We start from the raw sequence: 21,554 nt of genomic DNA, 5'->3' as shown, positions 1-21,554 counted from the left end.
AGCACACCCATTTCCTGAATGGTTGGACCCAAAACAGGTCTGTTCTTTTCATGCCAGTGTTTAGAAAACTTTATTTTTATCCAGCTTTCATTCCTCAAGATTACCCAAGTGGTCAACCTGGAAACTGGACTGTCCAGTTCCAGACCGGATGGCTGGTCACTTCACTTTCAGCAGCTCATTGGCTCCAACACTGGAGTGCTGACTGCCCAATGAGTGGACTGTAATTAGAATTATATTTTGTACCTCCTTCCATTAGAGGCCGGGTTTGGCTGAAGGAAAGAGCGTTTGTTGGGTCTATTCTACACTGCACTATTGTAACTCTCCCAGGGCAGATCAAGGATTGGTATTGGCTGGAGAGCAAGGGAGATTATTGAGGAACAAGTGGAATTCTGGAACTCTCTCCCCTAAAAGGCTGTGGATGGTGGGGAACAATTGGAGCTATCAGGACTGAGATGGATAGATTTTTGTTGGGTAAGAGCATCAAGGGATATGGAGCTAAGGCGGGTAAATGGAGTTCAGGTGCAGGTCAGCCAGGATCTAATTGAACGGCAGAGCAGGCTCGAGGGGCTGAATGGCCTCCTCCTGTTCCGAAGAGCTGACGACATCATTGGAGGAACTGATCTGGGGGAGAGGAAGTTTTGACTCCCACAACGAAATGGGATTGAATCAAACCTGGTTCATGGCTGTATCTGTACTGATATTAATTTAGGTTCCTCTTACAATGCCAGCCTTTTCTTCCTGATGATACAATCAAAACTTATTGACTTTTTAAGAGTGGTACCCAAGGTGTGAACATTTCTTCTCCGCTCCCCCCCCGCCATCCCAATTTCCCCCCTCTTCTCCTGAAGGCACTGATTTATGCTGGAACAGAGCATCCTCCAGCCAATCAGCCAAATTACCACTTTTCAATGGGGGGGAGGGAAGTGGGCTATTCATCTTTGGATGGCGTTACAGTTGAAACCTGATCCTGTTCTAACCCAAAACCGACACACATGCACTTTCCAGGAGGGATGAGGATCACATAGCCTGGCTGATCACCCCATCAAAGCCAGGGCACTGAGGTGAAATGTAGTCCCTCAGCTGCTGCCCTGGTTGAGAGATCAGCTGACAGCACAGGCTTGGGATCAAACCTGGGATCTTCCTGGGTTTGTATGGCTTGATACCACTGGGTATTTCATTTACCGACCAGGCCAGCACAGAAACCCTGTTCACTCACAGTGAACTCTCTCGTGTTAGTAAACTAGTCACATTTCATAGAATGTACAGCACAGAAACAGGCCATTCGGCCCAACTGGTCTCTGCCAGTATTTACGCTCCACACAAGTCTCCTCCCACCCCTCTTCATCTAACCTTATCAGCATATCCTTCTATTCCTTTCTTCTTCGTGTTTATCTAGCTTCCCCTTAAATCCATTTACACTATTCACCGCAACTACTCCTTGTGGGAGCGAGTTCCACATTCTCACCACTCTCTGGGTAAAGAAGTTTCTCCTGAATTCCCTATTGGATTTGTTACTGACGATCTTATATTTATGGCCCCTAGTTTTGGTCTCCCCCACAAACAGAAACATCTTCCCTTTGTCTACCCTATCAAACCCCTTCATAATTTTTAAAGACCTCTATCAGGTCACCCCTCAGCCTTCTCTTTTCTAGAGAAAAGAGACCCAGCCTGTTCATTGTTTCCTGATAGGTTTCACCTTTCAGTTCTGGCATTATCCTTGTAAATCTTTTCTGCACTTTCTCCGGTGCCTCTATATCCTTTTTATAATATGGTGACCAGAAATGTGCACAGTACTCCAAATTTGGTCTAACCCAGGTTCAATACAAGTTTAACATAACTTCTCTGTTCTTCAATTCTATCCCTCTAGAAATGAACCCCGGTGCTTGGTTTGTATTTTTATGGCCTTAAATATTTGACTCTTCACCTTGTGCTGGCAGGAAGAAGACCAGAACCACCAGTGAGGAGAGGAGGACACAGGGGGCAATGATGTTAATGATGTAGAACAGAGGCTTCCTCTGGATGATCAGGAAGAAGATGATCTCCTGGTACTCTGTGTCATCTGGCGTGAACTGCCTGTTAATGAGCTGCTTTGCTGGCTTGTGTTTTATTGCCCACTCTCCATTTTCTGAGAAGAAAAAGAATCGTATTTTAAAAAATGGTTACCCTTGGATACTAGATTTCATCGAACAACCTTGAAAGCGGGGGGGGGAGGGATGACACCATGAAACGGGTAGGAGGAAGAACTGGTAGAATTTAATTTATATAAGTTTATATGGATTATAGGGATAGCTGGGAGCGAGTTACATATGGAATAATGGATACCTGGGAGCGAGTTACATATGGAATAATGGATAGCTGGGAGCGAGTTACGTATGGAATAATGGATAGCTGGGAGCGAGTTACGTATGGAATAATGGATACCTGGGAGCGAGTTACATATGGAATAATGGATACCTGGGAGCGAGTTACATATGGAATAATGGATACCTGGGAGCGAGTTACATATGGAATAATGGATACCTGGGAGCGAGTTACGTATGGAATAATGGATACCTGGGAGCGAGTTACATATGGAATAATGGATAGCTGGGAGCAAGTTACGTATGGAATAATGGATACCTGGGAGCGAGTTACATATGGAATAATGGATACCTGGGAGCGAGTTACGTATGGAATAATGGATACCTGGGAGCGAGTTACATATGGAATAATGGATACCTGGGAGCGAGTTACGTATGGAATAATGGATACCTGGGAGCGAGTTACGTATGGAATAATGGATACCTGGGAGCGAGTTACATATGGAATAATGGATAGCTGGGAGCGAGTTACGTATGGAATAATGGATACCTGGGAGCGAGTTACGTATGGAATAATGGATAGCTGGGAGCGAGTTACGTATGGAATAATGGATAGCTGGGAGCGAGTTACGTATGGAATAATGGATACCTGGGAGTGAGTTACACAGACAGTAATGGATATCCTGGATCGATTGCAAAGCTGTAATCTAATTGAAGTTGGAGGCATGGTGGAGGGCCACAGGCAGATCAGGACCAGGGATGGCAATGGTCAGAAGGCAGGCCCTGGACAGGGGGTCAGCAGTCACAACTCAGGCCACAGCCAGGGGTCAGCGAGTCTGGGCAGACCTCGGGCAGGAGGCAAAAGTGACAGGACAGGCCAGGGACATGTGAGAGTGATCACAGGGCAGGCCAGGGACATGTGAGAGTGATCACAGGGCAGGCCAGGGACATGCGAGAGTGATCACAGGGCAGGCCAGGGACATGCGAGAGTGATCACAGGGCAGGCCAGGGACAAGTGTGAATGATCACAGGGCAGGCCAGGGACAAGTGTGAATGATCACAGGGCAGGCCAGGGACAAGTGTGAGTGATCATAGGGCAGGCTAGGGACAAGTGTGAATGATCACAGGGCAGGCCAGGGACATGCAAGAGTGATCACAGGGCAGGCCAGGGACATGTGTGAATGATCACAGGGCAGGCCAGGGACATGCGAGAGTGATCACAGGGCAGGCCAGGGACAGACACTGACTTTCTGGGATTAAATGGACAATGTTTGAGGGCGGTGAACACTATAAGAACAAATTATAGTAGGCGTGCCAAAGGTAAAAAATGAAAGAATCTTGTGGCATTATTTAACTGTACCAGTGAAATCTCCAGGATCTGTATGGATCCACTCAATCAACTTTCCATTATCTTTAGTTAGCTTCAAAGTGATTTCACGGGCACTGTATGTCTGTGATCTGAAAACACAACAGAACGGATGTCTTTTTCTGATCAAACAATTTCTTCCCCTTTCTCTTTTCCTGAAAGCTTTGAAATCCTAGCTGGGGTACGTACATACGAAACGGAGGGTGAAGAAAGACCCTCAGACCCATCAATGTTGAACCCATCCATTAGGCAGTCCAACCTCAGACACCAGCCTCCCCAACCATTAGTAATGGTAACTCCTCAGGCAGACAGGACAAAACCCTGTGTACAGTTGGAAAAGTGGACTTTGCAGTTCAAAACTAAATGGAATGGCGACCATTATTCATTCTCAGGATGTGGGCGTCACTGGCAAGGCCAGCATTTATTGCCCACCATGCATTTATTGCATCTACCCTGTCAAGCCCTCTAAAAATTTTATACGTTTCAATGAGATCACCTCTCATTCTTCTAAACTCCAGAGAATATGGCCCATTCTACTTAATCTCTCCTCATAGGACAACCTTCTCATCCCAGGAATCAATCTAGTGAACCTTCGTTGCACTGTCTCTGAGGCAAGTATATCTTTCCTTAGGTAAGGAGACCAAAATTGTACACAGTACTCCAGGTGTGTCTCACCAGAGCCCTATATAATCGCAGCAAGTCCTCCTTACTGAGTGACTTGCTGGGCCACTTCAGAGGACAGTTAAGAGCCAACTCCATTGGGGTGGAACTGGAGTCACATACAAACCAGACCGGGTAAGGATGGTAGGTTTCCTTCGCTAAAGGACATTACTGAACCAGTTGGGTTTTTACGACAATCTGACAGCTTCATGGTCACTTTTACTGAGACCTGATTTTTATTTCCACATTTTTTTTTTGACTGAATTCAAACTGCCACAGTGGGATTTGAACTCACGTTCTCTGGATTATTAGTCCAGGCCTCTAGATTACTAGTCCAGTAAAATAACCCATTACACTACCATATCGTAACCTAACCCTAGAGAGGCGAGTAAAATGAAACATTGGACGTTATAGGAAGGATGGTGAATGCACAGTTCACCATCCAAAATATGACTTCATGCCCCATTAACCCATGAGGATCTGTGTCACTCCTTGATGTTCTGGGAGGTCCAACATGAAAGCCTCAATAATCCTACATCATAGCTCCACTGTCCTGTGAGGTTCTAAGAACATAAGAAATAGGAGCAGGAGTCGGTCATACGGCCCCTCAAGCCTGCTCCGCCATCCAATAAGATCATGGCTGATCTTCGACCTCAATTCCACTTTCCCGCCCTATCCCCATATCCCTTGATTCCCTTAGTGTCCAAAAATCTATCTATCTCAGTCTTGAATATTCTCTGAATACTGAGCATCCACAGTCCTCTGGGGTAGAGAATTGCAAAGATTCACAACCCTCTGAGCGAAGAAATTTTTCCTCATCTCGGTCCTAAATGGCCGACCCCTTATCTTGACACTATGACCCCTAGTTCTAGACTCTCCAGCCAGGGGAAACAGCCTCTCAGCATCTACCCTGTCAAGCCCTCTAAGAATTTTATACGTTTCAATGAGATCACCTCTCATTCTTCGAAACTCCAGAGAATATAGGCCCATTCTACTTAATCTCTCCTCATAGGACAACCTTCTCATCCCAGGAATCAATCTAGTGAACCTTTGTTGCACTGTCTCTGAGGCAAGTATATCTTTCCTTAGGTAAGGAGACCAAAATCGTGCACTCCAGGTGTGTCTCACCAGAGCCCTATATAATTGCAGCAAGACCTCCTTACTCTTGTATTCCAACCCCCTTGCAAGAAAGGCTAACATACCATTTGCCTTCCTAATCGCTTGCTGTACCTGCACGTTAACTTTTTGTGATTCGTGTACCAGGACACCCAAATCCCTCTGATACCAACATTTCTTAGTCCCTCACCTGTTAAAACATATTTTGCTTTTCTATTCTTCCTACCAAAGTGAATAACCTCACATTTCCCCACATTATACTCCATCTGCCACCTTCTCGCCCACTCATTCAACCTGACTATATCCCTTGTAGACTTATTGCATCCTCCTCACAGCTTACTTTCCCAACTAGCTTTGTATCGTCAGCAAACTTGGATACATTACACTCAGTCCCTTCATCCAAGTCATTGATATATATTGTAAACAACTGAGGCCCAAGCACCGATCCTTGTGGCACCCCACTAGTTACAACCTGCCAATCCAAAAAATGACCTGTTTTCTGTCCGTTAACCAATCCTCTATTCATGCTAATATATTACCCCCAATCCCATGAGCCCTAATCTTGTGTAACAACCTCTTGTGTGGCACCTTATCAAATGCCTTTTGAAAATCCAAATATACTACATCCACTGGTTCCCCCTTATCTACCCTGCTAGTTACACCCTCTAAAATCTCTAATAGATTTGTCAAACACGATTTCCCTATCATAAAACCTGCATCACAGCCTGATGTCCTGTGAGATCCTACATCAACCCAATGTCCAGTGAGGTCCTTCATCACAGCCCAGTCATAGAAATACATAGAATGTACAGCACAAAAACAGGCCTTTTGGCCCAACTGGTCCACGCTGGTGTTTATGCTCCACACAAGCTTCCTCCCACCCCCTATCAACATATCCTTCTATTCCTTTCGCCCTCATGTGTTTATCAAGCTTCCCGTTAAATGCATCTGTACTATTTGCCTCAACCACTCTTTGTGGGAGCGAGTTCCACATTCGAACCACTCTCTGGGTAAAGAAATTTCTCCTGAATTCCTTATTACTGGTGACTATCTTATATTATGGCCCCTAGTTTTGGTCGCCCCCACAGCCCAGTCCTGTGAGATCCTACATTAGACTCCCCATAATCCTCCGAGGCCCCTTGATGTCCTAGTCCACAGCTTGGTATCCTGCGGTGACCTGTGTTGTGAGCCGATTATTCTGCGAGGATCTGTGTCACAGTCCCAATGTCCTGTCGGATCCTACGTCACAACCCTGCTACTCTGTCAACCTACCCACTTCACTTCTTTAATAAAAGCTTATTTTGTAGATTTAAAACAATCTCTAGATGTCTGGCAGGAGATTAGGGTTAAATTATGAGGACAGGTTGCATAGACTTGGTTTGTATTCCCTTAAGTTTAGAAGGTTTGAGGGGTGATCTAATCGAAGTGTTTAAAATGATAATGAAATTTGATAGGGTAGATGCAGAGAAACTATTTCCTCTGATGAGAGAATCCAGAACAAGGGAGACATAACCTTAAAAGTAGAGCTAGGCTATTTAGGAGTGAACTCAGGAAGTATTTTTTCACACAAAGGGTAGTTGAAATTTGGAACTCTCTCCCCCAAAAGGCTGTGGATGCTGGGGGTCAATTGGAGCTTTCAAGACTGAGATCGATAGACTTTTGTTGAGTAAGGATGTCGAGAGTTATGTGTCAAAAATTGAGGTACAGATCAGCCATGATCTAATTGAATGGTGGAACAATCTCGATGGGTTGAATGGCCTCCTCCTGTTCCTATAAGAACATAAGAACATAAGAAATTGGAGCAGGAGTAGGCCAATCGGCCCCTCGAGCCTGCTCCGCCATTCAATAAGATCATGGCTGATCTGATCCCAACCACAAATCTAAAGAACACAAGAAGTCGGAGCAGGACCCGGCCACATAGCCCCTGGGCCCTCTCCGCCACCCACAGGGCATTGACCGATCCGAACTCAGCTTCATGTCCAATTTCCTGCCCGCTCCCCATAACCCCTAATTCCCTTTACTTCTAGGAAACTGTCTATTTCTGTTTTAAATTTATCTAATGATGTAGCTTCCACAGCTTCCTGGGGCAGCAAATTCCACAGACCTACCACCCTCTGAGTGAAGAAGTTTCTCCTCATCTCAGTTTTGAAAGAGCAGCCCCTTATTCTAAGATTATGCCCCCTAGTTCTAGTTTCACCCATCTTTGGGAACATCCTTACTGCATCCACCCGATCAAGACCCTTCACAATCTTATATGTTTCAATAAGATCGCCTCTCATTCTTCTGAACTCCAATGAGTAGAGTCCCAATCTACTCAACCTCTCCTCATATGTCCGCCCCCTCATCCCCGGGATTGTTCTATTACTGGCTGGAATCCAATCTCAGGATTTACCTAATGAAAACAACTCGAGCCTTGCTCCCCAGTTATAATGTACCCCTCGTATATCTGCCTCACAACCCACTTCTTCCAGCCATTATGCTTTAAATCAGTGTGACTCATAATACTCATACAAGGGTCAGGGACTGTTTACAGCCCACCTCCCCTTCATCTGTGACTCTTAGTCAGACAGCTGTTCCACATGTCTCTGGGCCACCATTCATGGTTGATCTCTGTCCAAAACTCTGCTGCCCCTATCCTAACTCACACCAAGTCCCATTCACTCAACAACCCTGTACTCGCTGACCTACATTGGCTCCCAGCCCAGCAACGCTTTTATTTTAAAATTCTCATCCTCATTTTCGAATCCCTCCATGGCCCCGCCCCTCTCTATCTCTGTAGCCTCCTCCAGCCCTACAACCTTCCGAGATCTCTGTGCTCCTCCAATTCTGGCCTCTTGCATGTCCCTGATTTCCTTCGCTCCACCATTGGCGGCCGTGCCTTCAGCCATCTAGGCCCTAAGCTCTGGAATTCCCTCCCTAAACCTCTCCACCTCTCTATCGCTCTCTCCTCCTTTAAGACGCTCCTTAAAACCTACCTCCTTGACCTGTCTTAATATCTTCTTATGTGGCTCAGTGTCAACTTTTGTTTGATAATCGTTCCTGTGAAGCGGCTTGGGACGTTTTACTACGTTAAAGACGCTATATAAATGCAAGTTGTTGTTGTTGCTGTTGTTGATCTGGCTTTGGATTGGTGACCAAGTTGCAACTTGGGGCTATCCTGCTGTCCAGCAAAAGAAGGGAAGAGGATGTTGTTAAGTGGCGGGATTCTCCCTGCTTCCACGCAGCAAGTGAAAGGGCCCTGTTTCAACTATCGTATTCCCAATTAAACATTGGGAGGACCGAAGCCTTTGTCTTCATTCCCCGCCACAAATTCCGTTCCCTAGCCATCGACTCCAACCCCCTACCTGGCCACTGTCTCAGGCTGAAGCAGACTGTTCACAACCTCTGTGCTGGCTCTCTGCAAGAGCTATTCACTTAGTCCAATTTCCCTGCCCTGCCACCATATTAAGAATTCTGCATCCCCCACTGTTTCTGGTCAAACATTCCATGTCTTCTCCTTTCACTCTTTTGGTGACATTCTTAAATTTATGCCCTAGACTTTTTTTTTATTAGTTCAAGGGATGTGGATGTCACTGGCAAGGCCAGCATTTATTGCCCATCCCTAATTGCCCTTGAGAAGGTGGTGGTGAGCCGCCTTCTTGAACCGCTGCAGTCGGTGTGGTGAAGGTTCTCCCACAGTGCTGTTAGGGAGGGAGTTCCAGGATTTTGAGCCAGCGACGATGAAGGAACAGCGATATATTTCCAAGTCGGGATGTGTGCGACTTGGAGGGGAACGTGCAGGTGGTGTTGTTCCCATGCGCCTGCTGCCCTTGTCCTTCTAGGTGTTGTAGGTCACGGGTTTGGGAGGTGCTGTCGAAGAAGCCTTGGCGAGTTGCTGCAGTGCATCCTGTGGATGATACACACTGCAGCCACAGTGCGCCGGTGGTGAAGGGAGTGAATGTTTGGGGTGATGGATAGGCTGCCAATCAAGCGGGCTGCTTTGTCCTGGATGGTGTTGAGCTTCTTGAGTGTTGTTGGAGTTGCACTCATCCAGGCAAGTGGAGAGTATTCCATCACACTCCTGACTTGTGCCCTGTAGATGGTGGAAAGGCTTTGGGGAGTCAGGAGGTGAGTCACTCGCTGCGGAATACCCAGCCTCTGACCTGCTCTTGTAGCCACAGTATTTATGTGGCTGGTCCTGTTAAGTTTCTAGATTGTGTAAAATAAAACCACATATAGTCCCCTGCTGGCTCAGCTACTGTGCGAGGTTTGGGAATGTTCCCGTTTCGATCGCTGAACTGAGCCAAGTTAGCTGATCTGGGCGCGAAGGGTTGCTACAGTTAGGAATATTGCATTACTTTTCATAGACACAAAACCTGCTTCCTTAGTCCGTTGGTATGAGGAGTTGCCTTACATAAGAGTAGAGTTAAGGTTCCGCTGGCCCCTCCTTTAGCTACAGCTGCCCGAACATTAATACATAGCAATTCCGAAATGTTGGAAGGTGTTCAGTCACCAGTGACCTATCTGTGACTCCACTCAACCATCCAGGGACTTGGCAGATGTATCCAGTAACAAGCTATGCAAAGACATTTATAGCAAACTCACATACTTGCTACCATTGACTGGAAGAAATTCAACTCTATATTTCCTTGACTTCCGTTTCACTAACCAGAGAGGCCTGGTCAGTTTTCAGTTGGAAGGGGATTTAATAACCTCCCGAGTGGTGCTAGAATTCTCTAAGGATATTAAGATATTGCCTCTTCCCCCTGTCACTGTGTTTACTATCCTATTTGACTCCTTGCCAATATTACTGGGCTAGACTTCCTGCCCATTGAAAGACAAAGAATTTGTATTCATATAATGCCCATCATAGAATCATTGAATGATACAGCACAGAAGGAGGCCATTCGGCCCATCAAGCTTGTGCCGGCTCTTTGAAAGAGCTCTCCAATTAGTCCCACTCTCCTCGCTCTTTCCCCATAGCCCTGCAATTTTTCCTTTTCAAATTTTTATCCAGTTCCCTTTTGAAAGTTACTATTGAATCTGCTTCCACCGCCCTTTCAGGCAGCGCATTCCAAATCATAACAACTCGCTGCGTAAATAAATGACTCCTCATCTCCCTCCTGGTTCTTTTGCCAATTTCGTTAAATCTGTGTCCCCTGGTTACCGACCCTCCTGCCACTGGAAACAATTTCTCCCTTTCTATCAAAATCTCATAATTTTGGACACCTCTGTTAAATCTCCCTTTAACCTTCTTTGCTCTAAGGAGAACAATCCCAGCTTCTGTGCCCTCTCCAAGGCTTTGACATCCTTCCTAAAGTGTGGTGCCCAGAATTGAACACAATACTCCACTGAGGCCTAACCAGTGATTTCTAAAGATGATTATTCAGGACACCCCAAACCACTTCGCAGCCAATTAAGTACTTTTGAAATGTAGTCACAGTTGTAACGTAGAAAATGCGGCAGTCAATTTGCGCATAGCAAGATCCCACAAACAGCAATGTGACAATGACCAGATATTCTGTTTCTTTAGTGACGTTGGTTGAGGGATAAATATTGGCCAGGACACTAGGGAGAACTCCCCTGCTCTTCTTCGAATAGTAGTCATGGGATCTTTTACATCCACCTGAGAGGGCAGACAGGGCCTCGGTTTAACGTCCCATCCAAAAGATGGCACCTCCGACAGTGCAGCACTCCCTCAGTTCTGTGCTGGGTGTGTCAGCCTAGATTTTGTGCTGAAGTTCCTGGATTGGCTGTGAAGCGCTTTGAGACATCCTGAGGCTGTGAAAGGCACTATGTAAATGCAAGATCTTTCTTTATAAACCTTAAACTATTACATTAAATACCTAAAATAGGATTTTTTTTGGCCAATCACATGACAAAGAGCTGAAGGTTGACCAGATCGTGACAACAACAACAATTAACATTTATTTAACGCCTTGGACTGGTAAAATATCCCAAGGCACTTCACAGGAGCGATTATCAGACAAAATTATGACACCGAGCCACATAAGAAGATAGTAGGACAGCTTGGTCAAAGAGGTAGGTTTTAAGAAGCGTCTTAAAGGAGGAGAGAGAGGCGGAGTTTCAGGGAGGGAATTCCAGAGCTTAGGGCCTAGGTAGCTGACAGCCCGGCCGCCAATGGTGAGGCGAAGGAAGTGGGGATGTGCAAGAGGCCAGAATAGGAACGCTGAGATCTCGGAGGGTTGGAAGAGGTTACAGAGATAGGGAGGGGCGAAGCCATTGAAGGATTTGAAGACAAGGATGAGACTTTTAAGGAAGCAGTTGTGGACAGGTGAATAGACTCGGTAACAGCTCCTGGTGGAACGAAGTGTGGGTGAAGAAACCTGTCTGTGGTGCGTGGGATGTTAACTTGTTTCCTCTTTATCATAAGAACATAAGAAATAGGAGCAGGAGTAGGCCAATCGGCCCCTCGAGCCTGCTCCGCCATTCAATAAGATCATGGCTGATCTGATCCTAACCTCAAATCTAAATTCATGTCCAATTTCCTGCCCGTTCCCCGTAACCCCTAATTCCCTTTACTTCTAGGAAACTGTCTATTTCTGTTTTAAATTTATTTAATGATGTAGCTTCCACAGCTTCCTGGGGCAGCAAATTCCACAGACCTACTACCCTCTGAGTGAAGAAATTTCTCCTCATCTCAGTTTTGAAAGAGCAGCCCCTTATTCTAAGATTATGCCCCCTAGTTCTAGTTTCACCCATCCTTGGGAACATCCTTACCGCATCCACCCGATCAAGCCCCTTCACAATCTTATATGTTTCAATAAGATCGTCTCTCATTCTTCTGAACTCCAATGAGTAGAGTCCCAATCTACTCAACCTCTCCTCATATGTCCGCCCCCTCATCCCCGGGATTAACCGAGTGAACCTTCTTTGTACTGCCTCGAGAGCAAGTATGTCTTTTCTTAAGTATGGACACCAAAACTGTATGCAGTATTCCAGGTGCAGTCTCACCAATACCTTATATAACTGCAGCAATACCTCCCTGTTTTTATATTCTATCCCCCTAGCAGTAAAAGCCAACATTCCGTTGGCCTTCTTGATCACCTGCTGCACCTGCATACTAACTTTTTGATTTTCTTGCACTAGGACCCCCAGATCCCTTTGTACTGCAGTACTTTCCAGTTTCTTGCCATTAAGAAAATAACTTGCTCTCTGATTTTTCCTGCCAAAGTGCATAACCTCACATTTTCCAATATTGTATTGCATCTGCCAAATCTCCGCCCACTCACCCAGCCTGTCTATATCCCCTTGTAGGTTTTTTATGTCCTCCTCACTCTCTACTTTCCCTCCCATCTTTGTATCATCTGCAAACTTTGATATGTTACACTCGGTCCCCTCATCCAAATCGTTAATATAGATTGTAAAGAGTTGGGGACCCAGCACCGACCCCTCCGGAACACCACTGGCTACTGGTTGCCAGTCCGAGAATGAACCATTTATCCCAACTCTCTGCTTCCTGTTAGATAACCAATCCTCCACCCATGCCAGAATATTACCCCCAATCCAGTGATTCTTTATCTTGAACAATAATTTTTTATGTGGCACCTTGTCGAATGCCTTCTGGAAGTCTAAATACACTATGTCCACTGGTTCCCCTTTATCCACCCTGTACGTTATGTCCTCAAAGAACTCAAGCAAATTTGTCAGACATGACTTCCCCTTCGTAAAGCCATGCTGACTTTGTCCTATTAAATTATGTTTATCCAAATGTTCTGCTACTGTCTCCTTAATAATAGACTCCAAAATTTTACCCACCACAGATGTTAGGCTAACTGGTCTATAATTTCCAGCCTTCTGCCTACTACCCTTTTTAAATAAGGGTGTTACATTAGCAGTTTTCCAATCTGCCGGGACCTTTGCCGAGTCCAGAGAATTTTGGAAAATTATTACCAAAGCATCCACAATCCCTACTGCCACTTCCCTCAAGACCCTAGGATTCCAATCCTTGTCTTGTGCACTCACCTAAAGACGAGGGAACAGTTTTGCCAGTCGAACGGGAAATACGTCACGGCAATGGGACAGGCGCTACGATATATGGCAGGTGGCAGCCAGTAAATACCTCCATCATTGTAGACAAGTACATTAGCGTAATAAGCGACTTCAAACTGGCCATCAATGCTGGAGAGAGGGAGAGAGGGAATAACAGTCAGAACACTGCAAGATCTTCCATCATTCTGAAAGTGTCACATACAGGGTAACAGAGAGCTGGGAGCATGTTACACACAGGATAACAGAGAGCAGGGAGTGTGTTACACACAGGATAACAGAGAGCTGGGAGTGTGTTACACACAGATAACAGAGAGCTGGGAGTGTGTTACACACAGATAACAGAGAGCTGGGAGTGTGTTACACACAGATAACAGAGAGCTGGGAGTGTGTTACACACAGATAACAGAGAGCTGGGAGTGTGTTACACACAGATAACAGAGAGCTGGGAGTGTGTTACACACAGATAATAGAGAGCTTGGAGTGTGTTACACACAGATAACAGAGAGCTGGGAGTGTGTTACACACAGATAACAGAGAGCTGGGAGTGTGTTACACGCAAGAATACAGAAAGCTGGAGTTGCCTGTACAAGGGAAGTACATAAATAGGATACTCGCTTGTTTTCAAGGACGATATCTGGAAGCCAGACCATGTTGGAAGGGACTCTGACCATGTCTAAACCACCATAGTTGGAGAGGTTCCAAGCCAAGCGATAATCGCTCCATTGCTATTAAAAGAAGGAATTACAAATCCATGTTTATCCAGCCCTTCCTGCTCTGTTACCCTTACACACCACGTTTGCACTTCTTACTGAGTCACTTCTGGTGAGCGGCAGAGGGGGAGAGGGCCACTAGGGAATTTATAATAATGTTGACCTTTTCTTGATGAAATATTATCCACATCAAGGATGTCAAGGCCTTGGAGAGGGTGCAGAGGAAATTTACTAGAATGGTACCAGGGATGAGGGACTTCAGTTATGTGGAGAGACTGGAGAAGCTGGGATTGTTCTCCTTAGAGCAGAGAAGGTTAAGAGGAGATTTAATAGAGGTGTTCAAAATTATGACAGGTTTTGATAGAGTAAATAAGGAGAAACTGTTTCCACTGGCAGGAGGGTCGGTAACCAGAGGACACAGATTTAAGGTAATTGGCAAAAGAACCAGAGGGCGAGATGAGAAGAATTTTTTATGCAGCGAGTTGTGATGATCTGGAAATGCGCTGCCTGAAAGGGCGGTGAAAGCAGATTCAATAATAACTTTCAAAAGGGAATTGGATAAATACTTGAAAAGGAAACAAATTGCGGGGCTATGGGGAAAGAGCAGGAGAATGGGACTGATTGGATAGCTCTTTCAAAGAGCCGGTACAAGCTTGATGGGCTGAATGACCTCCTTCTGTTCTGTATGATTCTAAGGTGAAGGATGTTAGTGCTGAGGAATTTCCAATTGAGGGCAGAGTCAGTGTTGGCACCAAACACTCCCATATTTAGTCTGGGGTTAAATGCGGAACTTCCTCTACTCCAACCCAGGAGAGCATCAGTGCGGCATTTCTCCATTCCTCACCCTAGTCATCTTTGTGGCCTTTCTTGGTCAAGTTGCCGATTAGTTTAGTGCTGTAGGAACCGCCCCAGAGGTGAGAAAAGAACTTGCATCTCTCAGGATGGATGGCCCAATGTACTTTACATACAATGAAGTGCCATCACTACTGATATGCAGGTGAACGTGACAACCATTTTGCGCACAAGAAGATCCTGAAAGCTGCAATGAGATGAGTGGCCAGTTCATTGGTTTTTGGTTGTGTTGATTGAGGGATTAGCCCTCAATGGTTGAGGTTGTTGGGCCAAGACACCAGGAGAATCTCTTACTGTTCTTCAAATAGTGCCTTGGGATCTTTGAACATTCCCCTGAGTCTCTCTGTCTCTTTCTCTCTGTATGTCTCTCTTTCTCTCTCGTCTCTCTGTCTCTGTCTCTGTCTCTCCCTCTTTCTCACCCACTCTCTCTGTCTCTGTCTCTCCCTCTTTCTCACCCACTCTCTCTCTCTCTCTCTCTGTCTCTTTCTCTCCCACTCTCTGTCTCTGTCTCTTTCTCTCTCTCTCTCTCTCTCAGTTGACCCAATGGAGTGAAAGGACATTGGTGTCCCATGCACAGTGCACCATATGTTTAGTTTCCTGCTCTCAGCCATCTGAAAGGCCAAGAGGTTACATAAAGGGGGAGCAAATCAGTGGGATTGGCACTCCTCACATCTATCCTAGGACCAGGTTACCTGTTGCCCTCTGATCCAGCAGAGACACAAATAGGAGAATGGCCTATTGTAGAAATGAGCCACATAGACTAGAAAGGTCTTGGTCTATACTGATTTAGCTGGTAGACAAACTGGGAAGGGGGAGGGGCAGTTAAATCAGCTAGGGTTCACACTCCTGATGACTGTTCAGTAATTTGGACAGTGTTGTTTGTGGATATTGGTGAATAATCTGTCAACACTCACTGTTTAGGCTCATGTATAAAGAATGGCCACTTGCGTGAGGTACCAGGGGGCGGCCAGTGCCTTTGGAGTCAAAACCTCGAGCATGAGTCAGCACCTTGAATGCGTTAAAAACTAGAATTCAGTCCCTGGGGTTAATGACATCATCTAAACCCCCTTTTGAGTTACTCCAACCTATCGGTGCCAATGAACCACAAAGGGTGAAACTCTATGGGAGAAAGCTCGGAGATATCCAATGTAGAGGCAGATACGGGCGGTTACCATAATAATCACAGTTAGTACATTTTCCAACATTTCTGCCACAGGGCTGGACAACATACTACTTACGATTTCAATCCATACGTTTGTGGTAAGTGTCTCCTCCTTTTCATTCTGTTTAGGAATAAAACATAAATGTCACTGTTTGTGTTATGTGTTGGCTTAAGTTTTAGCAGAAGAGCCAGAATCTGGAGGTTTGCATAGTTGGAAACTAAGCACGATGGCTGATGCCCTCTTATTAGTGCTGGGGACCTCATGTACCATCTCTACGCTGCCAGGGACCTTGTGTACCATCTCTACACAGCCAGGGACCTCAAGTACCATCTTTACACTGACAGGGACCTCGTGTGCCATCGCTACACTGCCAGGGACCTTGTGTACCATCGCTACACTTCCAGGATCCTTGTGTACCATCTTTACACTGCCAAGGACCTCATGTACCATCTTTACACTGCCAGGGACCTCATATACCATCTCTACACTGCCAGGGACCTCATGTACCATCGCTACACTTCCAGGGTCCTCGTGTACCATCTCTACACTTCCAGGGACCTCATGTACCATCTCTACATTGCCAGGGATCCCAACACATTATCTTTCTACACTTCCACTCCTAGTCACTGGTGGTTGAGTGACAGGGGTTAAAGAGTTGGATTTAACTGAAGTGGTTGAATTGAGCAAGTGTGATGGGTTAAGTGAGTTGAATTAACTGACTGTGGACAGACCTCTGCTGAAGAGGCCTCATGATTCTGGCGCAAGGAGCTGAGCATTTCTTGAATTGATTCAAACAACCTGACAATTTTGACACTTTAATACAAAGAATTTTCTTACCAATGAGATGAGATTGGTTAGTGTAAGTTTCAGAGTCACATCTATGATATCTTTGTGGGACTTTGCTGGTCTGATCCTCTTATCATAGTTGGCCATCAACTTATTCAAGAGTTTTTCTTCTAGATTCGAACTAGCTGCAATTGAATTCAAGATTAATGGTCACCTGTAAATGAATTACAAAGCCATAATCCTGCAATAACACTATAAACTGCTTGAGTGAAGCCGGTGCCATTTGGTATCGCACTTTCCATTACTTGAGTTACATCGAAACTATACCACAGAAACAGGCCATTCAGCCCAACTGGTCTGTGCCGGTGATCAGCATAACCTTCTATTCCTTTCTCCCTCGTATGTTTATCTAGTTTCCCCTTAAATGCATCTATGCTGTTCACCTCAACTACTCCTTGTGGTAGCGCATTCCACATTTTTACCACTCTTTGCGTAAAGAAATTTCTCCGGAATTCCCGATTGGATTTATTGCTCAATCTAGAAACCTGATTAAAACCTTGTAAAGTGCACTCATGGACTGTCTCTCTACCACAGTCATTCTTGGCTTTCCTGTTTCGTTGCTAGTTATTCCGCTGAACTTACCTATCTTGTTCCTCCTAAGCAAATATGCTATTCTACATACTTTTCCTCCTGCCTGATCGCACAGTGCTGAAACCTGGACTCTTCAGAGGAGTTCTCCCCGGTGTCCTGGTCAATATTTATCATGTTATGAGAAGTTAAACCGAGGCTCCCGGCTGCCCTCTCAGGTGGATGTTAAAGATCCCGCGATCCTATTCGAAGAAAAGCAGGGGAGTTCTCCCCAGTGTCTTGGGCCAATATTTATCCCTCAACCAACAGCAATAAAAAGCAGATTAGCTGGTCATTATCACTTTGCTGTTTATGGGATCTTGCTGTGCGTAAATTGGCTGCCGTGTTTCCTGGATCACTATAGTGTCTACACTTCAAAAAGCACTTCATTGGCTGCAAAGTGCTTTGGGACGTCCTGAGGTCGTGAAAGGTGCAATATAATTGTAAGTCTTTCTTTCTTCAACCTTGCAAGCAGGTGACTTGAGAGGGGAGCTGGTAGAGCTACATAAGATAGTGAACATTATAGAAAAAGCAAATCCCAAAACAAGCCTTTAAAGTAAATCTCAGCAGTGGAACAAAGGGGCACAGGTTCAAACTGGTGGAAGAGAAACTTCTTCTTCACACAGAGATCGACACTCAGAATGTACGGTCTGGCTAGCGCAGTGAAGGCTACAACCTTGGAGATATTGGGATGCCGTGAGGAGGGGGTCTGTTTTTATTTAGACAGTTGAGCTAAAATTTGGCCCTCCTCATCCGCCTTTATCCTGTGATCTTGTGAAAGGCGACACCTGCACTTTAATATTCACGGGCCCTATATTTGTTGTGTGTTCCTCACGCGATTTAAATAGCATTGAGGTACTGCTGTAAAAATAGCCCACCTTCAGTTAACATTAATATTTTGCAGGTCACCTCGAAAAGGCCCAGACTCCTCAACTGAAGAGACTAATTCGCATAAAGATCCCTGGTGAGTAGGGGGAGGAAGACTGCAAGGTCCAGAGGTGCTGCTAAATGGGGTTGTGGCTACCTCCCCTCCATCTGTTGCCCTCAGCAGACTTACTGCTCTGGCTCTCCACTTATGGCCTGCATTGATGGCCTACTGGGCTGGGAGGCGACTGGGCTACAGTTCAGTGTTGTTCTCTCTCCTTTTCTTGATCTTGTAAATCAATTTTACACAGCGGGTTATTATAAAACATTGGGTTAGAACATGGGAACATGCGAAATAGAAGCAGGAGTAGGCCATACGGCCCCTCGAGCCAGCTCCACCATTCAAAAAGATCATGGCTGATCTTCTACCTCAACTCCACTTTCCCGCCCTATTTCTCTATCCCTTGATTCCCTTAGGATCCAAAAATCTATCGATCTCAGTCTTGGGCCTCAGCTGGAGTATTGTGTTCAATTCTGGGCACCACACTTTAGGAAGGTTGTCAAGGCCTTGGAGAGGGTGCAGTGGAGATTTACCAGAATGGTACCAGGGATGAGAGACTTCAGTTATGTGGAGAGACTGGAGAAGCTGGGATTGTTCTCCTTAGAGCAAAGAAGGTTAAGGGGAGATTTGATAGAGGTGTTCAAAATCTTGAAGGGTTTTGATAGAGTAAATAAGGAGAAACTGTTTCCACTGGCAGGAGGGTCGGTAACCAGAGGACACAGATTTAAGATAATTGGCAACAGAACTAGAGGGGCGATGAGGAGAATTATTTTTACGCAGCGAGTTGTTATGATCTGGAATGCGCTGCCTGAAAGGGTGTTGGAAGCAGATTCAGTAGTAATTTTCAAAAGGGAATTGGACAAATACTTGACGGGGAAATTTTTGCAGGGCTATGGGGAAAGGGTAGGGGGGGAGTGGGACTAATTGGATAGCTCTTTCAAAGAGCCAGCACAGGCATGATGGGCTGAATGGCCTCTTTCTGTGCTGTATCATTTTATGACTCTTCTGCAAAGGAAGGTAAGGGAAAACTATCAGGAGGCAGGGTTAGCCCAGCTTCCATGCAGCAACTGCAATGACCCTGTTCAAGTAGAGCAATTGGTCCTTCAGTTCTTCTCCCTCTTCCTGTGGGGCAATGGCTGGCCTTCAATTGGCAAGTGCCCGCAGTCACCATGATTGCAACCGGGAGCTCGCCGTGTGCGGAATTGCAGGTACACATGTCATTCCCATCGTTCTGCAGTGCACCATATCACAGCATTTCTGAGAGTGGTCTTCAAACTAGACGTTAGCTGGGGTGGTGGCAACCCGACTGAAAGTTAGTAACACTAGTCTGGCGCAGTGGGTTAGACAATGTCCTTTCAATCTTTGGGGTCTGGGTTTGAATCCAGCCCGGACCGATGGGGATGAATCAATGGATTTTCATTTCTGGCCGGTGGCAATTCTGACCTTCCCCATTGGCTGAGGGAAGGTCCAAAACATGCCAGTTCACAGATGTGAAAACCACATCTGTGAACTGCAATGATGGGCTAAGCACTCAGATCAACAGCGGCCAGAAAAATGACCGCCTGGAGGCAAACCCTTGACCATGACTCCTTAAGGTGGCCCTCTGCTCTTTTAGCAGTGGGAGGACCGCCTCATTACAGCAGATATGGCAGTGCTGTAATGTGAATTTAAAAAGTATACAGGATCCTTGGCTCTATAAAAAGAGGCATAGAGTACAAAAGCAAGGAAGTACTGGTTAGGCCCCAGCTGGAGTATTGTGTCCAATTCTGGGCACCACACTTTAGGAAGGATGTCAAGGCCTTGGAGAGGGTGCAGAAGAGATTTACTAGAATGGTACCAGGGATGAGGAACTTCAGTTACGTGGAGAGACTGGAGAAGCTGGGGTTGTTCTCCTTAGAGCAGAGAAGGTTAAGGGGAGATTTAATAGAGGTGTTCAAAATCTAGAAGGGTTTTGATGGAATAAATAAGAAGAAATTGTTTCCAGTGGCGGAAGGGTTGGTAACTAAAGGATGCAGATTTAAAGTAATTGGCAAAAGAACCAGAGGCGACATGAGGAAAAAAAAAATTTATGCAGCGAGTTGTTATGATCTGGAATGCCCTGCCTGAAAGGGCAATGGGAGCAGGTTCAATAACAACTTTCAAAAGGGAATTGGATAAATTGGATTAATTGATGTGGAAAAATTCAAGTGGAGAAAGAGCAGGGGAGTTGGACTAATTGGAGAGCTCTTTCAAAGAGCTGGCACAGGCACGATGGGCCGAATGGCCTCCTTCCGCGCTGTATCATTCTATGATTCTATGGCGAAAAGTATCAAATGCCTTTAAGATTTGGATAAATTTATACTCTTCGGCCTCGCCGTGTAAAAATTAGACCAGCTTGACCGGATCAGGCTTGGCGCTCAGGTGCTCAGGTTAATGTGGCGGAGTTAGCTTTACATTGCCCGCTGCAGCATCCAATCTCTTTTCTACTCTCGTCTCCTAACTGTTCATTGTAGTTTTTCATTTCCCTTGTCAACTTTCTTCTTTCATTGGCCTCTCCGTCTCACTTCATTATTTCTGTCTGGAGATAGGAGTATTTTTTGGGGGGGACGCGGGGAGTGGGCGTCGAATGCATTTTGTACTCGGCAAGGTGATGAATCTCAGTGCTGGGAATGGAACACTTTCTCACTTATGTCACCTTGTGTTAGCACCGCCCCCCCCAAAACCCACGACCTCCACCACCTAGAAGGACAAGGACAGCAGGTACGTGGGAACGCCATCACCTCCAAGTTCCCCTCTGAGTCACACACCATCTCGACTTGGACATATATCGACCGTTCCTTCATTGTCGCTGGGTCAACATGCTGGAACTCCCGACCTAACAGCACTGTGGGAGAACCTTCACCACACGGGCTGCAGCGGTTCAAGAAGGCGGCTCACCACCACCTTCTCAAGGGTAACTAGGGATGGGCAATAAATGCCGGCCTTGCCAGTGACGCCCACATCCCCAGAATGAAATTTTAAAAACATTTCCAGCATGGACTAGATGCAGAGTCAAGCTCCCTCTATTCTACCTCAACA

The 21,554-nt window shown here is 45.8% G+C and overlaps 1 protein-coding gene across 1 annotated transcript in view; it reads right to left on the bottom strand.

Moving 5' to 3' along the window:
* The window catches only part of chrne (cholinergic receptor, nicotinic, epsilon), a 42,037-nt gene that overhangs the window by 17,898 nt on the left and 2,585 nt on the right, over positions 1-21,554 (bottom strand). Inside the window, exons 2-7 of the mRNA XM_067972220.1 lie at positions 16,997-17,130; positions 16,235-16,279; positions 14,050-14,159; positions 13,408-13,563; positions 3,661-3,758; positions 1,925-2,125 (exon numbers count right to left, since the gene is read on the bottom strand). Of these exons, the coding sequence (XP_067828321.1) occupies positions 1,925-2,125; positions 3,661-3,758; positions 13,408-13,563; positions 14,050-14,159; positions 16,235-16,279; positions 16,997-17,130 (744 nt within the window). The remainder of the gene's footprint in view (positions 1-1,924; positions 2,126-3,660; positions 3,759-13,407; positions 13,564-14,049; positions 14,160-16,234; positions 16,280-16,996; positions 17,131-21,554) is intronic.

This window comes from Heptranchias perlo, chromosome 35 (assembly GCF_035084215.1).
Source record: "Heptranchias perlo isolate sHepPer1 chromosome 35, sHepPer1.hap1, whole genome shotgun sequence".
Taxonomy (NCBI): Eukaryota; Metazoa; Chordata; class Chondrichthyes; order Hexanchiformes; family Hexanchidae; genus Heptranchias; species Heptranchias perlo.
Note: the sequence above shows the minus strand (reverse complement) of the source record. Positions and strands in the feature narration are given on the sequence as shown.